Raw genomic sequence first — 19,354 nt, forward strand, 5'->3', positions numbered from 1 at the left:
CGAGGCCATCTGGGCAGGAGCGCAGCCACACCCAGAAGTGCAGCCAGAAGTAGGTCAACGAGCACCTGCAGCACTTCCAGTTGGGTCTATAAGAGGAGCCTGCAGCCACTACTGAGGGGCCAGAGTCGGGTGGAGGAGGACAAGGTTGCCTGGGAGGAGGAGGAGGAGGAGGAGGAGGAGGAGTGGTGGTGGTGGTGCCAGAAGAGAAGAGTGTGTTGTGCTTACTTTGTGTGTTTGTACACTGGGAACTGTGTTGTGCCTGTGGTTTACGGGGAAGACGTACCCCACAGGTGAAGAAAATAAAAAGTTTATTTATTTTATACATGCCTCCCATGTCCAATCTGTGTCGGGTCAGGCGCCATATAGTGCCTTATTACAATATATAAATATGTGGTTTTGAAGAAAGAAAAGCCTGCAGGATTCTTAATTCATTCAGCATCTCTTCCATGAGAAATGCATATGGTGCCTTTGACATGAAACATTTTAGAGTTGGAATGCATACCTGTGTTAATGGAAGGATGTCTTCATTGTTTTTGATATATTCCTGATATTCTTCATCAGTGTCTGCAGTCATAAGCAATAAGAGATTTAGAATGAAACTCTTTCCCTTTCCTGTGAAAATGAAAAGGAAAATATGTGTGTTTTCTTCCAGTAACACTGCAACTTTTAAAGATATTAACTTTCAACATGCACAGAAAGATAGCTCCAATATGCATAGCACTACCAAGTAAGCTTTGGGTCTGACATATCATGCTTTAATGTTTTCTTTAAGGGCATTTATTCTAAATCACACTTCCTAAAAAGGTGTCATTTGGGATCAAGCAATAATAAGTAAGTGGAAGCAAATGTGGGTAGCACAGTTTGCTTCCCGGGTCCTCCCTGCGTGGAGTTTGCATGTTCTCCCCGTGTTTGCGTGGGTTTCCTCCGGGTGCTCCGGTTTCCTCCCACAGTCCAAAGACATTCAGGTTAGGTGCATTGGCGATTCTAAAATTGTCCCTAGTGTGTGCTTGGTGTGTGGGTGTGTGCCCTGCGGTGGGCTGGCGCCCTGCCCGAGATTTATTCCTGCTTTGTGCCCTGTGTTGGCTGGGATTGGCTCCAGCAGACCCCCGTGACCCTGTGTTAGGGTACAACGGGTTGGATAATGATTTACTGACTGACTGAAAGCAAATGTATTATTTCAAGTCCAAACATTCTTTTGTGAAAATATGATTCTTCTGCTATTTTATGTACATCAACCATGATACGTCTAGTTACGCCAAGCACCATACATCAGGGATCTAGTGAGTTTTTTTGATAAGCAGCAAATCATTTCAAATCATTGGTTATATGCTGTATGTTTATAATTTGATATATAAAGAAGAGGTGTTTTAACAATAATAGAGAAGTGTATTTTTTCATCTTGTAGGAAAATATTTCCAAAATCATGCGCTGTGCAGAATTGTAGAATAAATGTCAAAAATAAGCGTCTCAATCAACTTAGCACAATGCCACTCGGGAGACAGATTGACAAGACTGTAGGCATACGATACCAGGCAGCACAGTTGATAACTTCAATCTACTTCTGTGCTATTGTCCGTGCCCATATTTTTGGGTCCCCCCTTCATAACTTGGATTCAGCTATTTGCTTTGTATGTCCATTCCTGAAAAGCAGAAACTTTCGTTTTTATATTTTTAGAGATGGTTGCAAAACATTTGCATGCTTTTGCTTAGGTTCAGTATGCAGAATAAAAAGTTGTGCCACTAGATAAACAGTTTCAATGCTTATGGTGTAAAGTCCACACTTCTCCCTTTTCCTTTAAGGCCAAAATGGCTTTGTATTTAATTCCTAAGGATGATCAGCCTCACTGGTATAGTAAACTTGCTGCTAAAAGCCGTTTGGTTTACCAAACATACAGTACAACATGTGCTAATATTTAATATTCTCTCCAACAGGACTTCAAATCTTTTAACACATGTACAAAACAAACAGTATGGACAATAAATCTTAATTCATCCACCTTAATAAAAAGTCAAGTATCTGTACGTGTCCATCTGGGGCTATGTCTATGTTATATGGCATTCAGTATGGAATTTGTGAAAGTAGTGCAAATGTTTGTGATGTGCCATCTGTTGGTATGAAAAATGCAGTGTATTTTATTGCTACATGCATTACAGAATACATTCCATAAGATAGTGCACTGTAAACGTTAATGCAGTATATGCTGAGGTCTATGTTGATTACTTACTGTAGATTTCAATGCATCTCAGATGAGTAGCACAGCTAGTGCCTTCACAACTAGATGATGTACAAAATGAGCATGTAACCACTGGGTCTATACAGCCAGAAACATGCAAGTGAATCTGTGACTCTAAGGTGGGTAGATGTCACCTCCTAACAGAGTGAAATGCTTGGAAAAATGACAAGGATTTCATTGTAAAAGTGGTATGGTCAGCAACTAAGATGAAAGTAAGAAGGAACTTATGAACTTTATAGAGATTTGAATTCTCTGTGACAAAATTGACCAGCTACAATATTGTCAGTGATGAGTAATGACATGAGCCGTTTAGTTTTGTGGGGACATGAGGAAAACAATATTTTGCACCACCCATTACTCTCCACCATAAGTGAGTGTACTGTATATCTGTGCATGTGAATTGGAAGCAGTAGGTCAAAGATATTAAAATCCAAAACTTGTATAGAGTTGTCTGGATTGAGTGTGATTAGATTCATACCTAGTGGCATGGATCGTGGACTATCTTAAAGACAGACCTCAGTATGTGCGTCTTGGGAACTGCACGTCTGACATTGTGGTCAGCAACACAGGAGCGCCACAAGGGACTGTACTTTCTCCGGTCCTGTTCAGCCTATATACATCGGACTTCCAATACAACTCGGAGTCCTGCCATGTGCAAAAGTTCGCTGATGACACTGCTATCGTGGGCTGTATCAGGAATGGGCTGGAGGAGGAGTATAGGGACCTAATCAATGACTTTGTTAAATGGTCCGACTCAAACCACCTACACCTGAACACCAGCAAAACCAAGGAGCTGGTGGTGGATTTTAGGAGGCCCAGACCCCTCATAGACCCAGTGATCATCAAAGGTGACTGTGTGCAGATGGTGCAGACCTATAAATATCTGGGAGTGCAGCTGGATGATAAATTAGACTGGACTGCCAATACTGATGCGCTGTGCAAGAAAGGACAAAGCCGGTTATACTTCCTTAGAAGGCTGGCTTCCTTCAACATCTGCAATAAGATGCTGCAGATGTTCTATCAAACAGTTGTGGCGAGCGCCCTCTTCTACGCAGTGGTGTGCTGGGGAGGCAGCATTAAGAGGAAAGACGCCTCACGCCTGGACAAACTGGTGAGGAAGGCAGGCTCTATTGTTGGCATGGAGCTGGACAGTTTAACATCTGTGGCAGAGCGAAGGGCGCTCAGCAGGCTCCTATCAATTATGGAGAATCCACTGCATCCATTAAATAATGTCATCTCCAGACAGAAGAGCAGCTTCAGCGACAGACTGCTGTCACTGTCCTGCTCCACAGACAGATTGAGGAGATCGTTCCTCCCCCAAACTATGCGACTCTTTAATTCCACCAGGGGGGGTAAACGTTAATATTTAACATTATACATAGTTATTGTCTGTTTTTTTCACCTGTATTATTATCATTCTTTAATTTAATATTATTTATTGTATCAGTATGCTGCTGCTGAAGAATGTGAATTTCCCATTGGGATTAATAAAGTATCTATCTATCTATCTAGAAACGTAAAGGCATCAAATGCAGATATAGCCATGATCTTAGTAGACACTGCCTGATCAGTATCTATTTAGCCTTAATAAGTAAAGAACGTAAAGTAGGTTCAAATTAGATCTAAAAGACAGTGGGAAATCAAATCAACAGAAATATTAAGTAAAAAAAAGGGCACATTACCGTTTTGTGACAACAAGCATACTTTTGTAGAGGAGCGTGCATCTCTAATTATCTGGTATATCATTTGCTCTGCGTTTTGAAATTCCAACACCTCAAAAACTGCTGAAGAATATTTCATTTTGTTCAGTTCCTTTTTTATCATATGCAAGGTATGTATGGCAAGGTCCATGGCTACAACAAATAAAATATTACAGAGAAATATTTATAACATAACATTCTGAAAAACACTTGTGAAACACAATCTAGATCAGGGCTGTGAGGGCCAGAGCCTACTCCTGCAACTCAGGGCACAAGGATAGGACAACAGTCTATGGCAGAGCTCACTCATGAACACCGCCATGTTCACACCTGTGGGGGTCCTACTTGGTATGGCTAACCCAGCTGACCTGCATGTCTTTGGGATAGAGCAGGAAAACCAGAACCCAGAAGGATGTGAGGCAGCAGTGCAATCCTCTGTGCCCCTTAAATGCATAAGATATGAATTCAAATACCCTTATAGTTTATTTAAAGGTAAAACATTAGAGAAATACAGAACAAGAGAAAAATCACATGTGAAATGTTAAAACAGTAAATGCTCAAAAATAACTGTTAAACACACATTTTTCTGCTTTTAATAGATATTAAATGCCCAAAACATAATACATCCTAAAACAACACCCGCATATGTAATTATGAACTTGTACAATTTACAAACTTCAAAATGACATCACATATATCACGAGTATAAAGGTATGTTTAACATGCTGTATTTCCAAGATGTTTTAATTCAAATTTGAATGTAACAAATATTTTGAAGCAGGTTGTAAAAGAAATATTGGGATTTAAATAGACCACTTAATTTATGTTGAAATATACATTTATTAAATATAATCATTTATATTTTGTTTTCAATAGTAAAACAAAAAGATACTTAATCATAAGTTCCTTTGTCAGATATATGACCTTCTTCTGTTGAAGGATTACATTTTTGTTTACTTTTGTACATCCACAAAAAAATTAGCTGATTAATAACATTTAACAAAAAATGCTCCCTGCTGTCTCTTCCATTATTTATGACACCAGTCTTGCGGTTTTGTTTTCCTCTCAAAAGTGGTCAGATATTTGCTACATGAAATATCTATCTATCTATCTATCTATCTATCTATCTATCTATCTATCTATCTATCTATCTATCTATCTATCTATCTATCTATCTATCTATCTATCTATCTATCTATCTATCTATCTATCTATGGGCTGATTTATCCAGAATTAGTTTAACACAAGGACTAGCCTTAACTGCACTAATAGACTCAAGATTGAAGCCAACATCTCTTTTGCTTCGACAATATCAAATTTTGTGCCATTTTTACTTTGTCATCAGAAACCCAAGAAACTCCTCAAAGTTAGGGTTATTAATTTATTTTTGTTAGTCCTTCTTAGTGGGTGTCTTGGTGATACAGAGATGATTCTAACAAATTAGAGACAGACTCATTGGATCAGTCTGCCTTGTATTTGCGTTTCAAACTAGTACAATAAGCTGAGCCTCATGAGTGGCTGGTCAGTGCGGAAGTTTTAAAATGCTAATTTGTAAATTTTGTTTGGAATAAACATGAAAATACAAAGCAGCCACTTTCAATGTAGACTATCTACCACTTAGTTTGAAACTTGTCTTTATTTTTTCTTGCCACAAATACACTGTAGATCCATTACAATCAAATGATGAATGTAAACATTCTGTTTCTTATGTATGTGCTCTAGGCTATGCTTAATGTATTACCTATTAACTAGCAATTTATCACGGCCTCATTTCTAATTCTTCCATTCTAACTATCATTATTAATTGTATTATTAATTTATTTCTATGTAAAAGATTTGATTCTTACAATTCCAAGCTGAAATTCAAGCCCCGGTATAACAACACTCTTTCACAAAAGTTGAATCAAATCAAAATGTAAAAACTTGTCTTCAACATTTTGTCCGCTTTTTATTGTTTCACTTCTAAGTTCTATAAAAAAAAATTGTATACACATTAACTATACTCTGCCATTCATATAACTTATAAAAGAAACAAATCCAGCATTTTATATTTTTAACTGGAGGTGCTGCAGTTGCTACATGTTATAGCTTTGAAGGGATCAGTAAATGAAAGAAGGAATGATAAAAAACTTTTTGGCATACCTTGAACTTTTGGCTCTGGTGAATGAAAATCTTGTTTATTTACATGTTTTATTCTAAAACTGTCTACTGCTACTATTTTCTTCATTTCAGACTTCATCTTTGCTATAGCAACATTTATATTCATGGCAGATTGCTGCATCTGCAATTCAGCTTCAATGGTAATGCTTCCTGCGTAAAATTGTCTTACATTTATCCCAAATTGTCTCAGTGTTTTTGAAATTGTTTCTTCAAACTCTGCACCTATATAAGAGAGGAAAAATATACACATTTATAACTTGCATGGATTGTTTATATTATACATATATTTAATAGCATGACTAAGAAGACCATCTATCACATCATAATCCTTTGCACCTACTGTAGATACCACAGTATTTAAACATATCTGCATAAAATATATCTTTTGAGTACACTTCAAGTTTCTGTTTATAAACTATACTCTTTTACACTTTGAAACATACTTACTGCTGTGACTAGTTGTTTAAAAATAATTTTCTAGTGTCTTTTTTCATCTTCAGCCTGATTTGTTCAATTTGCTTGTCTTGTTTCTGTTCAGGTACTACCCTTGTATACCTCCATAACCCTGGCATATCACTATTATGAACCAGTAGGAAAGATTCAATTTATAGCAGCATTAACATTTCCTTTGTTCAGTTAGCAAACTGATATATATATACTGTATTTCAACAATCTAAACACTAACATATTGGATCCATTTTGTATGTCCTATACATTAAGGACTGAAGTAATTGTCATGTTACGACTGTATTCTTTCTTTTTTGAAGGGTTGAACAAAATTCAAATTACTGTACGACTGATAATTTGCTTTACTGATATTTTGGTCAATAGCAACTACAAATACTGATGTTAAGTATCCCATAAGACCTTAACTGTTATTCTGAGATTTTTATGGAAATAATGTCTTGTATGTGGAGATTGTTTAAGAACATTATGCTCCTTTTTAATATATATATATATATATATATATATATATATATATATATATATATATATATATATATATATATATAGAGTAAGGTTTCTAAACTCTTTTGGGACTCCCCCCAACGAGATGACACACAAAGACCATCCTGAAGCGCGATCGCCACATCTACGGGAAATAGCATATCAGTTGCCGGTGCAACCGCAGGCTCACAGCACTGTGACAGGTTGCTGCAAAAACAACTCAGTTATATCAATTATCAGTTATAGTCGACCTATGAGCACCTGCCGTCAATGGGTGATGCAAAGAACATTATAACTGCAGGGAACAGTATTACTTGGCCATTACTCTGCCTGATTGCCGTGTCTCTATATAGGAGAGTGGTAGATTCCGCTACAATAAATGGCCATGCCGTTCCTGTTTCAAGCTGAATAAAGTTGGTTTTGCTAAAGCACTGAGACTCATCCTTGTGTTTTGGGGTGAAACACAGAGACTCACATATCACATGGTACCAGAAGTGGGGTCCTTGTACCGATGGATCCCCAAGAAATACAATAAAACCCAGAGCAAGATAAGGCTCTGGTGACTGCAGCTGTCTTGGCGCAGCCACGAGATGTGCTGCCGAAGATGGCTCCCTCAGTCGAACCTGAGTGTTTCCTATTCTGCTTGGGACGTATGGCAACATTGATGCAATTGGACAGGGGAACCTGGGCAGCTATTTTGGCCCCATTTTCAATCAGAGAAGCCCTCCAAGCTATATGGAAAGGCTAGATGATTATGACTACCTGAAGCAACAGATCCTCCTCCGCACGGCTATGAGTCCGGTGGTCAAGGGGCACCAGTTTCAGCAGTTCTGTCGGGAATATACAAGAGCCTTTGTGATGAAATGCTATAGGATGACGTCTTGTGTTTTGGAGTGCAAGACAGGGACTCACACATCACTATACAGTGGTGTGAAAAACTATTTGCCCCTTTCCTGATTTCTTATTCTTTTGCATGTTTGTCACACAAAATGTTTCTGATCATCAAACACATTTAACCATTAGTCAAATATAACACAAGTAAACACAAAATGCAGTTTGTAAATGGTGGTTTTTATTATTTAGGGAGAAAAAAAAATCCAAACCTACATGGCCCTGTGTGAAAAAGTAATTGCCCCCTGAACCTAATAACTGGTTGGGCCACCCTTAGCAGCAATAACTGCAATCAAGCGTTTGCGATAACTTGCAATGAGTCTTTTACAGCGCTCTGGAGGAATTTTGGCCCACTCATCTTTGCAAAATTGTTGTAATTCAGCTTTATTTGAGGGTTTTCTAGCATTAACCGCCTTTTTAAGGTCATGCCATAGCATCTCAATTGGATTCAGGTCAGGACTTTGACTAGGCCACTCCAAAGTCTTCGTTTTGTTTTTCTTCAGCCATTCAGAGGTGGATTTGCTGGTGTGTTTTGGGTCATTGTCCTGTTGCAGCACCCAAGATCGCTTCAGCTTGAGTTGACGAACAGATGGCCGGACATTCTCCTTCAGGATTTTTTGGTAGACAGTAGAATTCATGGTTCCATCTAACACAGCAAGCCTTCCAGGTCCTGAAGCAGCAAAACAACCCCAGACCATCACACTACCACCACCATATTTTACTTTTGGTATGATGTTCTTTTTCTGAAATGCTCTGTTCCTTTTACGCCAGATGTAACGGGACATTTGCCTTCCAAAAAGTTCAACTTTTGACTCATCAGTCCACAAGGTATTTTCCCAAAAGTCTTGGCAATCATTGAGATGTTTCTTAGCAAAATTGAGACGAGCCCTAATGTTCTTTTTGCTTAACAGTGGTTTGCGTCTTGGAAATCTGCCATGCAGGCCGTTTTTGCCCAGTCTCTTTCTTATGGTGGAGTCGTGAACACTGACCTTAATTGAGGCAAGTGAGGCCTGCAGTTCTTTAGACGTTGTCCTGGGGTCTTTTGTGACCTCTCGGATGAGTCGTCTCTGCGCTCTTGGGGTAATTTTGGTCGGCTGGCCACTCCTGGGAAGGTTCACCACTGTTCCATGTTTTTGCCATTTGTGGATAATGGCTCTCACTGTGGTTCGCTGGAGTCCCAAAGCTTTAGAAATGGCTTTATAACCTTTACCAGACTGATAGATCTCAATTACTTCTGTTCTCATTTGTTCCTGAATTTCTTTGGATCTTGGCATGATGTCTAGCTTTTGAGGTGCTTTTGGTCTACTTCTCTGTGTCAGGCAGCTCCTATTTAAGTGATTTCTTGATTGAAACAGGTGTGGCAGTAATCAGGCCTGGGGGTGGCTACGGAAATTGAACTCAGGTGTGATACACCACAGTTAGGTTATTTTTTAACAAGGGGGCAATTACTTTTTCACACAGGGCCATGTAGGTTTGGATTTTTTTTCTCCCTAAATAATAAAAACCATCATTTAAAAACTGCATTTTGTGTTTACTTGTGTTATATTTGACTAATGGTTAAATGTGTTTGATGATCAGAAACATTTTGTGTGACAAACATGCAAAAGAATAAGAAATCAGGAAGGGGGCAAATAGTTTTTTCACACCACTGTATATAGGTAACCACCCATACAATCAGATTGTGATTCAGACTACGAATGCCATTAATATTATATTATATATATATATATATATATATATATATATATATATATATATATATATATATATATATATGTATACACATTGATTTTAATTAGAAACAGATAACATTCCATACAGTTAAGACAAATTTAACAAATCAAAGCAAATTCTGACCCCCACCCAGGAGAAAGAGAGAGAAGTCAGCATCTGCAGCTACTCTATAAAAGGAGCAAGAAAAGAAGGGAATCCTTTTCCCTGAAATGGAATCTTATTCAAAAATGTTATTGATTAGATCTTGCCATATTTTTAAAAAGTTTTGAACAGATCCTCTAAGTGAGAATTTGATTTTGTTTCCAGTTTCAAATAGTATGTAACATCAGTTACCCACTGACTTAAAAGAGGTGGGTTAGGATTCTTCCATTTGAGCTAGATAAGTCTACATGCTAGTAGTGATGTGAAGGCAATTACAGTTTGCTTGTCCTTCTCCACTTTAAGCCCATCTGGGAGTACACCAAACACACATATAAATGGATTATTAGTGATTATGACACCAAGCCTGTCTGATAGGCATTTACAATTTTTTCTCTAGAATGATGTCAATTTGGTACATGCCCAAAACATATTGCCTAGTGAAGCTGGAGCTCGACTGCAACGTTCACAGGTTGGATTTTGCCCTGGAAACATTTTGGACAATTTTAAACAAGTTTGATACGCTCGATAAAACATTTTAAGTTGAATGACTGAATGCTTTGCACATATGGATCTCAAGTGTTTTCTGTGCATGACTATTGTCCACTACATTTCTGAAATATTAAGTGACAGATCCTTTACCCAATGTAGTCTGGGGTCTTTGAAAGGAAGAGACTTTAAAATGTTTTTATAAATTGTAGAGATGCTATCTGAGTCTTCATGACTGATCGATAATTCTTCTGCTCCTTTAGTACAAATGCCATAACGGAATGCTGTCTCTGCTGCATACTGTATTGTAGCTCATTTTAATAGATTATGTGAAAGCTGTCATTCATAGCTATCATATCATTAGAAAGCCAGTTAGTAATAGTTTGTGAATATCTAATCTTCATATACATTCTTCTTATGTGAGAACAGTCATGGTTAGGATTGTCTCCATAGAGTCATTGCTATTTTAAGATTTTTTGTCTCCTCCATCCTGTCATCTCTTCTGTCCATACTCATCCCCAAGGTCTCTCAAACCCCCTAATTAATTATCATTGTGGTGTGATTGTGCCTTCACTGTAGTGGGTCTTCAGCCACAGAACAGAAGGACCCGTCAATAAGATTAGCTCACACACATGAGATTATCATATTTAGAAGCTTACTTTTATTCACTTGCTTTTAGGTCACATTGACAGTCTAGCTTAACTTTGTAGTTTTAACTCCGTTGTTTTATTTTCTAAATGTATACATTTTAATGGCTGTTAACTGTCAGGCATGTGTTTTCACTCTCGTTTTTCCTTGCATGATGTTGATTTCATTGTTGTAAAAGCACTTTTGTCACCTCTCAGTTTGACTTGACTATTACAGCAGTGTCTGTAACTTCCACACGACCACGTCTATCAATAAAGTGCTTTCTGAACTCATTTAATTAACATTAAAAGCAGTTTTTATTCAGCTGGGTTTTTAACTGTTGATCCAAAATGACCCATCAATGAAAAACTACCCAGTAAAATGTGTGATCTGTAATGTTTCTGTTTTGTAATGGAAAGCTCTCTTTTACACCACACTCTAAACCAGGAGTCCCCAACCTTTTTTTCCCTGAGAGATACTTTTACACAATGAAAATGGCCGAGAGCTACTCATGTTTTCTAATGTTTATTCTCATAGCTTATTTCAACCCAAACAAACTGAATAAGCTTGTTTTGCCTGGACATTTACAAAATGTTGGTGTCCACAACTCACATTTTGCATTAAAACATCACAAAAAATATTTAGTTCACCTGCAAGTGCATTTTGTATGTCTGTATGCGTTTTCTAGTGTATCTCACACTATTGAATTAAAACATGAATGCTGTTAAAACAAAACAATGCAATTACAAATACACAGATATTACTTATTCATTTGTCATTTTGTTACATGTCACTGTTTCACTTCACATGTCCAGTTGCATGTGTGATGTATTTTTTAGTTAGTCAGATGACTGGCATTGCATGGAGTGAACAAGAGAGGTGTATGGTGGAGTGTAGCCACTTAGGTTCACTCTTATGGAGTCATTTAAATGTTCATCTGTCAGTCTTGTTCTGAACTTTGATTTCATGACATTCATGTTAGAAAAGGCAGACTCTCAGAGGTATGTAGACCCAAACAAAGCAGACATTTTCAGAGCGGCTTGGTGAAGATTCTTATAGTTATCTGGCTCTACTAAGCTCCAGAAATGCTGATAATGCTGTTGAGACTTTAACTGCACATTATTTTGAAGGTTTACTAATATATAAAATCCAATGTCTCTCTGTCTGTATGTCTGTCCGCTTTTCACGAGAGAAATACTTAACGGATTTAGATCAGGTTTTTTTCTATAATTTGCTTGAACATTCCAGTTGATTTTGCGTCTTGTCTCATTTCGTTATGTATCATAGTTCGCTTGCGGAACCAATTTATTTGCGTGAATCCAAAATCCACGCAACAGGCCGAGGGGAGGGGCCTTCCTCATTCACTCGCCAGCTTCGGGGCATGTTCATTAACTCCACTTAGCTAGCGAACGAGAGAACAATTGAATTCAGCTCTGTTTGATAAAGTGTTACTTAGGTCTTGATGAGTTGGAGTCCGGATATTCTCTTAAGTGTATGCCACATTGAAAAGATAGATTGCAATTCAGATTGTAGATCGTGATATGGTTTTTTGGAAAGATCGCCCACCCCTAATTTGACTAATTAAGTTTTCAAATTTATGTAGGATTCATTAACCCTTTGACGAACTACTTGGAAAGGGGTTCAGCGACATGCTCTAAAGAAAACATGTTTAGCATAAATAGTAATTACCATAAATACAAGACTCTGTTTTTAACAATATGTATAGTATGTCGCAGTAGAGGCATGGAGCCACCTCTAACATCCTCAGGTACCACTCTGAACATGAGGTAAAAGCACAAAACTTCTTTATTTTGTTGTCTTCACGTGCACAAAGCACCCTCCACTCCACACTCATAAATCACAACAATTCTCTCTCACAATACAATCCTCCTCGCCCAGACACTTCGCCACCCTACCTCCCAGCTCAGCATAGTGTCTGGGCTTTCCTACAGTCCTTTTATACACCCTGACCCGGAGGTGCCTCTGTTCCAATACCCACAAGTCCGTATTCCTTCCGGGTCAGGGTAAACAGTTCTTTTCTTCACCCCGGGAGTACGTCACGGTCACGTGACAGGAAGGAACGACATGCTCCCGGGTTATAGGGCACATAACAGCCTACTAGCCCCCCTACAGTGACTCCCGGTGGCCCCCAAGGTATCCAGCTGGGCTGTGTATACAAACTACAAAGTCCATGAGGCCCTGCTGGAACGCGGGGCACGATCATGCTGTCCGGAGGGCTCCTCCTGGCGGCCTGGGGGTGAGGGCCGGAGTAAAATGCCGGCAATCCACCACAAGTATTACATATTGAATGCATAAGATGACTGAAGAATAACAATATTACTAAAGATTATACTGTACCTCTTAGCTCTCTTATTGTCTTAACAGATGAATGTGCTGGTACCAAAGGCATAATAATTTTCCCAACAGTACGTATAAAAACATTACTGATTCTGAAATACATGCGGTTCAGGATAAGCCTACTTCCATCTTCTGTTTTTCTCCTCTTTGATTGAGAAGATTCAGAATCTCTGTTAGACATCTTAACTGATTATTTTACTCTGAAAAGAACACAAAATAAAGATGCAAGATATTATAACAATATCACAGGTGCCGTCCATCAGTACATGCATCCCATCCCACAAACATTAGTTAAAAGTCATAAAGTGAATACACAAACATGAGCTACTTAGGAGAACAGGGAGGTCTCTGTTAAAAAAACAGATGTTGCTCCATTCTTATTAGGAGGCAAAGCTATGAAATAATGCCACCTACTGCATATACAGCAAGCAGAAACAGCTCTCTCCAAGCTTGAGCCTTTAACATCAGAAAGTTCATAATTGGGCATTCAATCGGTTTTTAACCTCATTTAACAAGTCAAAAGGCACCTTCTTTAACACTTTGTAACATGGAAGACAGTGCAAGTGTGGTTTCAGGAATGCATATATGTTTGAGAATTTCTAAACATCAGAACTCTGTTAAACCTAAAAGACTTCTGCCTGTGATCGACATGAGGAATTTCAGAAAGGGATGAAACAAATCCACAGCTCACAACATCCTAAAAACGACAATTCACTCATTCAGAAATGTCAAACTTTGTTATGTAGTGTACAAGAAGAAAGAGGATGCTAGACAGTAGTAACGATTCAGCCTCCCTATAATGTGGAAGGTCTGATCACTTTTAAATAAGTTGGAAAAACTGACACTTCTCACTTTGAGTCGCATAGAGTTCTAGTACTGTGGCATTTTGGATACTGCAGAGAACTGGCTTCTTCCTATTTCAGATGCTATTTAATGCTGTATGAGTTGCATCTGATGTGATCAGACAGAGTGGAAAAAGCAGTTGGGGGACTGGAGATTTATGTATATGAGAAATAATAAAAACGTGAGCACATTACAATTAAAAGTAAAATGTGTGATCCAAACTTGATCTGACTTCTTGCCTGGAAGGCAGATTGCATCATCCTGTTAATATTTATTTTTAAAACTCAGGGTTTCACATTGGTTGTTCTTCAATATTAGCAGTTAGGAAACTTTCCTTGACAAACTGCTTCCAGGTTTCAGTTTCTCCATTGCTCTGTAGGTAGCACACAGAACACTTTTATTTCATACGAAACTAATAAAAAATTATATCGGATCACAACCTGCAGTTACATTGGAAATCTTTTATTTCATTTTGCACAGTTTTGTCAAATATTAAACTCATATGTCTTCCTATGAAAATTTGGGGACTGAAGATTTGTCATGGCCTAAAATGTTCCAGGAAAGACGTACTATTCTAATTGCTTTTAAAGTAGTAACTTAGATGTCTGATCTGGCCATCAAATGTCAAGCTGAATATCTGAGGGTGTGGGAGTTTGCCAACTTTGTAGTAAATGTGATTGCTTTGTTTTAGGAAACATTCATAGTTTAACGATTGTAAACCTGTGAAAGTGAAAGAAATTGCCCAGCATGATTTAGCCCACTGCAATGGCAGTTAAAACTTGCACTACACCCTGTGCTGTGCTGCAGGTGTTGGAATGTTTTAGGCGTGTCCGAGACTTTAACTAGCATACCTGCTCTGGATTGGGCAAATGTCACCAACAACAGAACAGTAAAAATAAAAGCAGTTCAATGTGATTTAACCCTCTTTCAGTGCCCATTAAATATTGTAGATCATTCAGTCCTGTGAATTCAATGCAGGGAAGCACTGGAAAATATTCCAATATACTGCTGAAGAAAGGAGTTACACACCATATCTGCCTGTCTACTTGTTAGAATTATAATTTTCATTTTACAGTATTTTCCTGCCCATATTGAATGGATTGCTGTAAAGGTAAACTTTTTGTCTAGTGTCAAATTGAATATTGTATCAGCTAGTCTCGCAGAGCCAGCCAAATCATACATCCATCCATCCATCCATTTTCTAACCCGCTGAATCCGAACACAGGGTCACGGGGGTCCGCTGGAGCCAATCCCAGCCAACACAGGGCACAAGGCAGGAAACAATCCTGGGCAGGGTGCCAACCCACCGCAGGACACACACAAACACACTCAGCACACACTAGGGCCAATTTAGAATCGCCAATCCACCTAACCTGCATGTCTTTGGACTGTGGGAGGAAACCGGAGCACCCGGAGGAAACCCACGCAAACACGGGGAGAACATGCAAACTCCACGCAGGGAGGACCTGGGAAGCGAACCCGGGTCTCCTAACTGCGAGGCAGCAGCGCTACCACTGCGCCACTGTGCCGCCCCAAATCATACATACGTCTGGAAAACAAACATGAGTGACTCTGGCTTGAAAGTGACGGGAAACAACTAGATGGTTCAATGAGAATATCATTTCGAAACCAATCCAATGGAGGAGGAGCACAGAGTAGGGGCCATGATTTTAAACAGTGAAGAGCAACAGGGCTCTTCTGAACACAGCCAGACCAAGCCTGTGGTTACAACAGATTAACCTCCTACGGCTGAAAAGTCTCCCAGAATGACTCCAATTAAACATTTAGATGTGTTATGTGTACGTGGAAGACTTAAAAATAAATTTTCCCCTGTTATAAGGGACAAACAGATTATACTTCAGCATTTGATGACATCACTGGGTTAGCGCAAAAGTGAATGATGCACTGCTGCCGCCTGTATGTGTTCTCTGCCGCTCTCTGTTACGTCCATACAGTTGGAGTCATAGTTAAGCATGAATAATTTGGAAGCTAAGTTAACAAAAAGAAGAATTGTAAAGTATGCATTTAAAGTGAACAGTTTCCTGCCACACATGGTGAAAAGGAGAAGATCTGCAGAATTGATAATGAAGATCCACAGGAGACGCATCTTTTGGTACTTGGCACACCTTGCGTTTCAACACAAACTGTACAAACAGACCACAATGCTGTTGTTACACAATATAGTTATACAAAAATCAAAAATGACAGCGAGATATTGTAGCAGCCAGCAGACGAAAGCACTTCTCAAACATGTGGGGCTAAGGAGCTGCAGTGTTACTGCAAAGGGACGGCACTTTGATGATATGGAGCCACCTGATTGACAGAGAATTCTCTAGGAGTGTCCTGCCTGTTCCTCATCTTTCTAGGATCTTTACATCCAGTGGCCTGGGCTACCATATTTAAACAAGAAGAAGGAGATGGGTGAAGTGCCCACTGCCTGAGGAGAACCTCCATGTGGATGGTAAAAGGCTGATGGAGTCGCCAAAGTGTTGTGCGCAATAGAAAGGACAGATGGATAGAACTTTATTCTCATTGGGGGAAATTTGAGTTTAAACAGAAGCTCTTTAAATAAATACATACTGTGATGGATGGCCGGCTAAATATTCCGGCCCACCCCTCCAGGCCGCCAGGTGGAGCTCTCCCAACAGCATGGAGGTTCCCCGAATTCCAGCAGGGCCTCATGGACCTTGTAGTTTGTATGCGCAGCCCTGCTGGATACCATGGGGGCCACCAGGAGTCGCTGTAAGGGGGCTGTCAGACTGTTTCGTGCCCTATAACCTGGAAGTATGTCCTGGTCACATGAACAGGAGAAATGACGTACTTCCAGGTTGAAGAAAAGGACTTTTACCCTGACCCGGAAGTAATAAGGACTTGTGGATTGTTGGACAGGAACACCTCTGGGTCAGGGGGTATAAAAGGACTGTGGGAAAGCCCAGACACTGAGCTGAGCTGGGAGGAAGGGTGGCTAAGTGTCTGGGAGAGGAGGATAGAGAGAATTGTGTATAGAGAGAGAGTATTGATTATTGTATGAGTAGTGTGGAGTGGAGGGTGCTTAGTGCACAGGATTATTATAAAATAAATAATAATTGTACATTTACCTGGTGTTTGGCGTGGTACCTGAGGGTTCAAGAGGTCGATAAAAGCCTCTACTGCTACAATACATACATATATAGGTAGATAAGCAAATAAATAAATATACAGACACACACACTTTGGTCTGAACACACACTGGAATGACTATAAAGCAAGTAAATTAAAAAGAAAGAAAAGTTCTAACTTGGCTGTTACGGTCCCAGTAGGCAGGTGTAGTGCCTTTGGTATAAAGGAGCCCCAGTAGCGTTTCTTGACACACTTTGGCTGAATAATTTCTTGACTGAAGGTACTCAGTGTTAGTGTGTCAAAGAGAGGATGTGCCGCGTTGTTCATAATGGCACTCAGTTTTGTTCTAATTCTCTCACTACTCTCTCAGTTCTCTTCACTACTACCTCCAGGGGTCCAGAGTGTGCCCTATAGTTGAGCCTGCCCTTTTAATTAGCTTACTGACTCAGTAGGCCTCTCGTGAAGTGATGTCACCAGCCCAGCACGCCACAGTGTAGAAAATCACACTGGCCAACACAGAGTTACAGAAGATGTGAAGTATTTCACTATCCACATTAAAGGAGGAGGATATAGCAGTTGGGAACCCTGATGATTCACATGCGGGAAAAGACACTGCAAAGTTTGAAACTAAAGATCGGCCCAGTGATGTGCCCAGAGGGCATAAGGCAAAATGAGGCACAACTTGTTCTGGTGTTTGGTGTCATATTTGTTGTTTAGGGTGGCATTCAGCAGTGACATTTGCATAGCTGCGCTAGAGTTGACATTTGCATAGTTGCGCTAGAGTTTTGCAACCTTTCTGCTCTGTATTCTGGCATATTTTCTCTTAGTGTCAAATCTATTATGTATTTTCATTTACTCTCCCCCCATCTTTCCATAATTAATTTATGCATTTCTCTAATACATGGTGAGAAATGAGGCACTGCAAAACCAGCCATTAAAAGAGCACTGACTGGTGGAAACTGAGGCTGGGTTTTTAAGAAGAAACCTTGTGGGCAGTGCCTTTTTCAGCACACCGGATTTTGCTTCTGTTTACTACAACATTTATATTGAGCTGTCCCCAGATGAGCATTCTCAGAAACTTAAATCGGGCCACATGAGACTATGTAGCATTTGACAGGCTGATCAGATAGAAACTGTGCGAGATTACATAAATACAGTGAGAGGGCTCCTTCTAAAAGGACGAGACGCTTTACTATTGTTTCCTGGAAGAAAGCTTCCAGAGGTGACACAACCGGTTAATGTACTCTGAACATGAGCACTATGGGAGTAAGCCACGTACTTCAAAAAGTGCATCGTTGTAAGTGAAGTTCATTGGGACAAAATGGAGAGAGCTGCGACTTGCCCCAGTGCAAAGGGTATGAATTTCTTTTCAAGACATTTTCTGCTCCTTAACATCAGGGAAGTTCTTGCTTAGGCATATTGGAGTTAAGCAATCACCTGTTTTAGTAAATACACCCATTCACTTAAGAGCTGAATTGATGAGCTTGCGTGTTGTCTCTTCCTATCCCATTTTGGTGCTCCCTGACATGTTTATTACAATACTCTAAATTATACTCGGTGCACATGAAAAAAACAGCTAACCTTGACCCATAGGGTAACAACATCACGCTAGCTGTCAACTCACCCTTAAGCTACTCTGTAATGAGAATAAAAATACGACACATGTAATTCTAACAATATAATGCTATTGACAATCTGAAAGAGGTTAAACAACTTCAAAGATTTGGTACCTTTAAGTCTGGTGGTTTGCCAAGCTCCCGTTCTTCTGTCTTCACTGCGTAAATTAAAAAAGTTATGGCACTTATTGCAATAAACAGATCAGGAAATGGCACAAGCCCAATGAAATCTGAAGCCAGTATTGTTCCTGCCTGCTAATAGTACTCCACATTATCATGCTTGGCTGACGCTTTTATCCAAGCAAATAATTGTAAATGTAAATTGTGCCCTTTTTGTGCCTGTTTCAACAAACAGGTCCTATGCCGAGTTTTAAGTTTATTAAAAACTAGCAAAATACCCACGCTTCGAAGTGTGAATTACGTGCTCGGTTTTTGTAATAAGTACTGTAGAATGTTGAGCTCCTTTTAATGTGTGGAACTAAGGCTCATTGGCTAGCTGCAGGAGCCTGGGTTCAAA

At 39.4% G+C, this 19,354-nt stretch overlaps 1 protein-coding gene across 1 annotated transcript in view; it reads right to left on the minus strand.

The window, feature by feature from the left end:
* Nucleotides 1-19,088, minus strand: part of LOC114651775 (uncharacterized) — a 72,002-nt gene extending 52,914 nt beyond the window's left edge. Inside the window, exons 1-5 of the mRNA XM_028801737.2 lie at nucleotides 18,952-19,088; nucleotides 13,280-13,479; nucleotides 6,077-6,316; nucleotides 3,917-4,087; nucleotides 503-612 (exon numbers count right to left, since the gene is read on the minus strand). Of these exons, the coding sequence (XP_028657570.2) occupies nucleotides 503-612; nucleotides 3,917-4,087; nucleotides 6,077-6,316; nucleotides 13,280-13,460 (702 nt within the window). The 5' untranslated portion in view covers nucleotides 13,461-13,479; nucleotides 18,952-19,088. The remainder of the gene's footprint in view (nucleotides 1-502; nucleotides 613-3,916; nucleotides 4,088-6,076; nucleotides 6,317-13,279; nucleotides 13,480-18,951) is intronic.
* Between the last annotated feature and the right edge of the window lie 266 nt (nucleotides 19,089-19,354).

The sequence above is a fragment of the Erpetoichthys calabaricus genome, chromosome 5 (genome assembly GCF_900747795.2).
Source record: "Erpetoichthys calabaricus chromosome 5, fErpCal1.3, whole genome shotgun sequence".
NCBI lineage: Eukaryota > Metazoa > Chordata > Cladistia > Polypteriformes > Polypteridae > Erpetoichthys > Erpetoichthys calabaricus.